The following is a 5,871-nucleotide window of genomic DNA, read 5'->3' on the forward strand; positions in this document are numbered from 1 at the left end:
TAATGTTAAAGAAAATTCACCAATAATTAAATATAATTCATAGCAAATTAATATAATTCAAAGAAAATATCAAATTTGTGAACTTAACAATAATTCAATGAAACATGTACTTCATCATGCAAATACCACATTTATATTCTCTTGCATTAAATCATCTAGCATAATTAATTACATTATTAGTTGATTCCAATAATACACACAAAATCCCTAATCTAAACACTTAACATCAATTAAATGCAACACATAATTAATTAAAATAATTAATTCATAAGTAATTTATTTTATTTTCATGTTCAATTATATCAAATCAACCCTAATTTATGATATTCTTAACTAATTTAATATTAATTTAAAAATTTCTAAATTCACCATAAACCCTAAATTTAACCTAAATAATTATTTTTTTTCAATCAAATCAAACACAAATTCATAACAATGTAGTATATTTATCTTGGTTGTAGGACTAGAAAAAGAATCAGGTAGTGATAAGGTAGTGATTAGAGTGGTGGCAACAAAGTAACAAAGGATTTTTAACATAAAAACACCACAGGATACTTAGAAACTAGAATGAGTTTAATTTTTGTTTGTTTTAAGAGCAAAATATAAATGTTTAATGGGTTGTTTTAAAGAAAAATTGCAGGCTTGAGTGATTTTTAAGAGAAAGAGACAATGCAGTGTTGTTGTTCTTCAATTTAAAAAATTTAAATTTAATTAATGTCACACTTTTGAAGGGTGGCGTCCTAAATTTTTATATTTTAGAAACATGACATGTAACCATATTGTGTTTTCTAACAGAAACATTTACTAAATTTCACGTTTTAGAAACAAAACATGATCAACCTGTTCTATTTCATCAAATCTTTTATATATTTTTAAATAAAAATATGTTTTATTAAAACACAACAACTATTATCAAGGCAACTGACCAATTTCAGCAAAGCAATCACCCTAGTCAAAGCTACGCCATGTGAAGTTTATGCTGATTTGGAGAACATAACCAGCTGGAAAATGAAAAGGAATAGACGCTGTGGTACACGAGGAACATCGCATGTACATGCATTACATGCGATGACATGCGTATTGATTTAAGTTTATACATTCATGCATCGAGCATCCGTAATACAAAATCAAGCTTCCTGGAGTTCTGCAGAAAAAGAGATTTTCACTCTCCTGTATCCAATCTCAAATGGTTATTGCATTACGCACCTTGGCCACGAGGAAAACAAAAGCATAGACACAGCATATTTTGATGGGATTGCACTCGTCAATGAGGCAAAATTAATGAGATTTACTCATACCATCCATCAGTGCCAATATTCTCCAGTTCAATATGCTTTACAAGACAGAAGAAGGCAGAATGTAATGATCCTTGTATGTAGAGTTTAACAAATGAACCCGATTAGCACTTTTTTGGCCTTTTGTTTGCCTACCCATTTCTTTCCTCTACATCAGAAAAGGTTCTGGATTATGGCTGTACTAGACCATTCAGCTCCTACAGTAGAATTGAGAGATGTTGCTGGGATTGGTAATTGGAGGAGAAAAACGATGGTGGAGGATTGCTGAACTTGGATAGTGAAGTTGACCAGCAGCTGCTGAAGGTGCCATAATTGCTGAAGAAGCGAATCCTGATGATGCTGCAGTAGAGAAGAGAGGCAGTGGATTTGCTCCGCCACCATAAGGTCCTTGAATTTGCCTGGTCCAATTTGGGAAGGAATCTACTTCCATTCTCTTCTCTATTGCTCTTTCCTGCAAACATCATACATTGTCAATTATCAAACCAGTGAAAATCCCCTTCCTAATTTGCTATTTAGTGGAAGCAAATCCATCAATTTCTGAATACTATCATGAAAATGGTTATCATGAAAATTTCTATGACATCAAATTGGTATTACTCTGAAAACTAGATGACTAAACAAAACTTTTAAAAGAAGAATAAATAGCTGACAAAAATTCTCACTTGCGCTTTACAATATTCAGTAGGATGAAAATGTCCTGCTAGAAGGTTAATCAGCATGATAACGTATCTTTGTGACAATCATGAGCATGGAGATCAGCATGATACTGTTATCTTTATGTGTGTGCTTAAAATATTCAGCAGGATGACAACGTCCTCCTACAAGGTTAATAAGAATGATAATGTATATTTGTGACAATGATGAACAGGGAGTTCAGCATGATACTGTTATCTTTGTGTGAGGTGTTTGCATGCATTTGTGTTCCCTAAATAAACTTGGAAAAACTAAAAGTGTTGCATGAAATAAACTAGACCATTGAAATTACCTCATAGATGGGAAAGATTCGATGATTTATACCATCCCACATAGGAGGGTGAACAGATGTCACTCCAGGGCCATTTGGTAGTTGATTTTTCATTGTTGCAGAAACAGAGTTCAGAAACTGCCAAAGAACAATTTCCTTAAAGAGCATTGAAAAACCTTTTTCCAAAATCATCAAATCATCAACTCATCAAGTAAATCTTAGATAGATAATCAAAGCTTTCTAGAACAAACACAGAGTACCGCTTTGGCCTGAGAAAAATCCTCATTGATTTCAATGGTACCTTTGGTGCCCTATCAGTAGACACGCCATCCCAGCCACTGTGGAAATAAAAGCCACCCATGTTGGTGTTCACCTTTAGGCTATCAGAAGTATCGGGAGGGGCAATTCCCAAGTTCAGGTTAAGATTTTGGCTGCCGTCTGTATGAGAAGTAATTGTTTGTAGATTGGCACAATAGAGGAACACTTGGCAAATTGAGAACTTTTTCTTTACAAAGATGATTAAATAAAAAAAGGAGATTCTAGCAATGAAAAGTACCTCCACTGCTGGGCTCTGAAAGTATCTCCCCTTCATATTTGCTTGGCTCAAAGTTGGTAACTGCTTCCCTTCCATTACATTTAATGGCAGCCTTGTCATAAGCCCTGGTTACCAGAGAAAACGAACATCTCAAGTAAATTGAAAAGGATTTGGTTGAGAGTCGAAGTCGAACTAAGAAATTTAGTCAAGAAAGATCCAATTCATGATCATTAGGACCTTGCAGCTTCTATCTCGCTATCGAATAGCCCAAGATAAATGTACCTGCAGGCAAGCAATGAATATTGCCCAATAAAAAACCAAGTTCCCAACTCTCACCACAAGCCTAAACATTTTAAGTTCTTAGTTCATTTCTCACTTCAATGTAAGAACACATGCATTAGTAAGCACTTTATGCAAATTATAAGATCAAAGCAGTATGAATAGTACGATAACTACCAGAACGCTGAAATACATCAGCTGGGTATGTGTTAAGGGAAGGAGTTTCTTACTTCTTTCCCAGGAACTGCCCCATACGAGCCTCCCATCGGCCACACTTGTGGAGCGTCACTCCTCTATATTTTGAGCTGCCCCTAGAGAATCCAGTGCTCTGACGCCGTAGTGTATGCACAAATTCTTCCTTTGTGAAACCACTCATCTGCATGACAAGTAAAAACTCAAGTAACAACTAATCACTCGAGAGTCAAAAACCACAACATTTAGAACCCAGTGAGTTACATCCACAACCTCCTCACCTGCTTAATGTCCTCATCATAATCACTAACGTTAAAGTTGATGTCAGCATCAACTCCACGGAACTTGATCGCAGCTCGATCATATGCCCTGAAATAAAAAAACCCGAAAAACACAAAATCCTCGATAACTTACATAATCACACTACATATCACAATCTAATCTCATTTATTATCATTGTTACCTAGCTGCAGCATGTGCAGTATCAAATCCCCCTACAAGAAACCAAACACCCAGATTCACAAAATAAACAAATACAAATTAGCAAAGTATTAACTGCACCCCATAGCACCAAAGTATCAAAATTAACTTTAGAAAAAACCGAATAATATTATCTCAAAATTACCCAAGTAAACTTGCTTTCCACAATCCCTGCAAAACAGCACAAGAAACAGGAAACCCAAATCACATTCAAAATTCCACAACCACCCAATAAAGAATAATTAATTAAGAGATCATCAGAGTAACTAAGCAACTAATTAATAAACGAGATGAAATAACTAACCAGATATGAGATTCCCATCTTCCAGTTCTACGATAAAACGTGACTCCTCTATACTGCGAGCTTCTCGACCTGGGCCCACGCCGACTCTTTTTGACGGGCTTTTGTTGTCGAGCCCCGATCTCCTGCTCCGGAGGACCACCATAATTCCTGGACCCACCGAGATCCACCGGCTGCATCTGCACCATCGAAGAAGAGTTAGACTCTCCTCCTACATTCTTGGGCCCACAGTCCAATGGAAAGAGCTGGATCGTTCGATCTCCACGGTCATCATGATCATTATTGTTAGAATAAACGGTCTTCTTGGAGCTGCTTTCATTTGACAAGATACTGAAATTGAGAGCAAAGACGTCGCCGTTGGAGCAAGAGTCCTCGTCACCACAGCCATCCGCATTGACTATAGAAGAAGAATTGAAGCTCCCAGAACTTTCCATTGGAGAGTTGGAAAGCTCTAGAATCTTCATCTTATTATTATTCTTCGCTGTCGTTGACGAGTCACCAGAACCCGCGGTCAAGTTAAGATCCAACATCATCGAGTCGCTATCAACTCCAATTCGGCACCGTTTTAGCAGAGAGCAGTAGCGCAAGAGCAGAATTAATTATTCAAGAGAGGAACATGGAGAGTGATGGAGTGACCAAGGGTGTGAACAAGCCAGGCACGCACAAGAAGAGGAGAGGGAGGAGGTGTCTTCTTTTTGCCGGCTAAGAGGTGGTTCTCATGTTTTTGCGAGGGAGGGAAGGGGAGAGGGGTTGTCTGGTCTCTGGAATATAAAATGGTTAATAGTTGGTTATGGTTATAATTGCGTGCTGGGGCTTGGTTGTTGGCGGTGTTTGGCCAAAACAGAAAAAGCAGTGAGAGAGAGAGAGAGAGAGTGTCTAAAAAGATGTGGATGGGACGTATGATAACGCTTCGCTATTTGCCATTTCGGATCAAAACATTAATCAAAGTTTTCCAGCTTTTTCTTTTTTTGCTTTATATATATATATACATATATAAATGGCGCGTGGCTCACATGAGATTAGGAAAGGCCTAATCCCTAGATTCCCCACTGTTTTATAATAGTTACGGATCCTTGCTAGCGCACCCTCCTGCTTCGTGGTCTGATTAGCTCTGGAGACTAGATTAGGAAAGGGCTTGTGTGTGTGTGTTGTGGATGGGGGCGGTGGGGGGTTGTGTGTGTGTGTGTGTGTGTGTTGTGGATGGGGGCGGTGCGCACCGAGAGGAGCACGTGACAACCGACGGGAGGCCAGTGGTAGAAGGAAAAGTCAATTGTGAGAGGTGTTACTGTGTGGGTGTGATTATAGATGCGGCCCCTGGGGTTAAAAGGGCTCACCTGGGCGACACTTGTGCTTGCATCTTTTGCTTGACAGACGACTCCCTCATATATCGCGTGTTTTTGTATTTTGTCATGACGAATCACACTAATTAGACGGTCAAAAATTATTATTATTATTATTTTATTTATTTTAAAGAGAGAGACAGAGGATTGCAGTCCTTTATCAGAATGGAGACCTCACTGTTGCTGCTAGATTTTTATGGCTTACCTAAATGGACGCACGACAAGCTGTCATGAAAACAATAATGAGATATTGGCGATTGGAACCTTTAACTATCCTGTCCAACCACCGAATGGTCCTCTCCCCTCGTTTATTTATCTTTACTTTACCCTTCCATCCTTCTTATTATAGACTGATTTGAGAGAGAGGATTACAGTCCTTTATCAGAGTGGAGACCTCACTTTTGCTGCTAGATTTTTATGGCTTACCTAAATGGACGCAAGACAAGCTGTCATGAAAACAATAATGAGATATTGGCGAATTGAAC

At 38.1% G+C, this 5,871-nt stretch overlaps 1 protein-coding gene across 2 annotated transcripts; it reads right to left on the reverse strand.

Annotated features, from left to right (window-relative positions):
- Nucleotides 1–1,031: 1,031 nt before the first annotated feature.
- On the reverse strand, nucleotides 1,032–4,954 carry LOC105142468 (ethylene-responsive transcription factor RAP2-7-like). Of its 2 annotated transcripts, XM_011050113.1 has the most exons (10): nucleotides 4,050–4,954; nucleotides 3,891–3,916; nucleotides 3,729–3,759; nucleotides 3,547–3,634; nucleotides 3,304–3,449; nucleotides 3,032–3,076; nucleotides 2,816–2,919; nucleotides 2,561–2,697; nucleotides 2,281–2,397; nucleotides 1,032–1,746 (listed from the first exon to the last, which is right to left on the reverse strand). In XM_011050113.1, the coding sequence occupies exons 1-10, from the start codon at nucleotides 4,577–4,579 to the stop codon at nucleotides 1,486–1,488; spliced, it is 1,485 nt and encodes a 494-aa protein (XP_011048415.1). In that variant the 5' UTR covers nucleotides 4,580–4,954; the 3' UTR covers nucleotides 1,032–1,485. The 2 variants fall into 2 exon arrangements, with proteins under 2 accessions (XP_011048415.1, XP_011048416.1); XM_011050114.1 differs by lacking the exon at nucleotides 3,032–3,076 and having other exon boundaries at nucleotides 4,050–4,953.
- Between the last annotated feature and the right edge of the window lie 917 nt (nucleotides 4,955–5,871).

The sequence above is a fragment of the Populus euphratica genome, unplaced genomic scaffold (genome assembly GCF_000495115.2).
Source record: "Populus euphratica unplaced genomic scaffold, PopEup_1.0 scaffold448.1, whole genome shotgun sequence".
NCBI lineage: Eukaryota > Viridiplantae > Streptophyta > Magnoliopsida > Malpighiales > Salicaceae > Populus > Populus euphratica.

Bases quoted from the DNA above. Each gene is read 5' to 3' on its own strand.
- LOC105142468 (XM_011050113.1), bottom strand. From the start codon at position 4,579: ATGATGTTGGATCTTAACTTGACCGCGGGTTCTGGTGACTCGTCAACG. The intron at 2,698-2,815 runs GTACTTTTCATT...CTTCTCATACAG, and splicing joins TTCAGAGCCCAGCAGTGGAG to ACGGCAGCCAAAATCTTAAC. The intron at 2,398-2,560 runs GTACCATTGAAA...GTTCTTTGGCAG, and splicing joins CTACTGATAGGGCACCAAAG to TTTCTGAACTCTGTTTCTGC.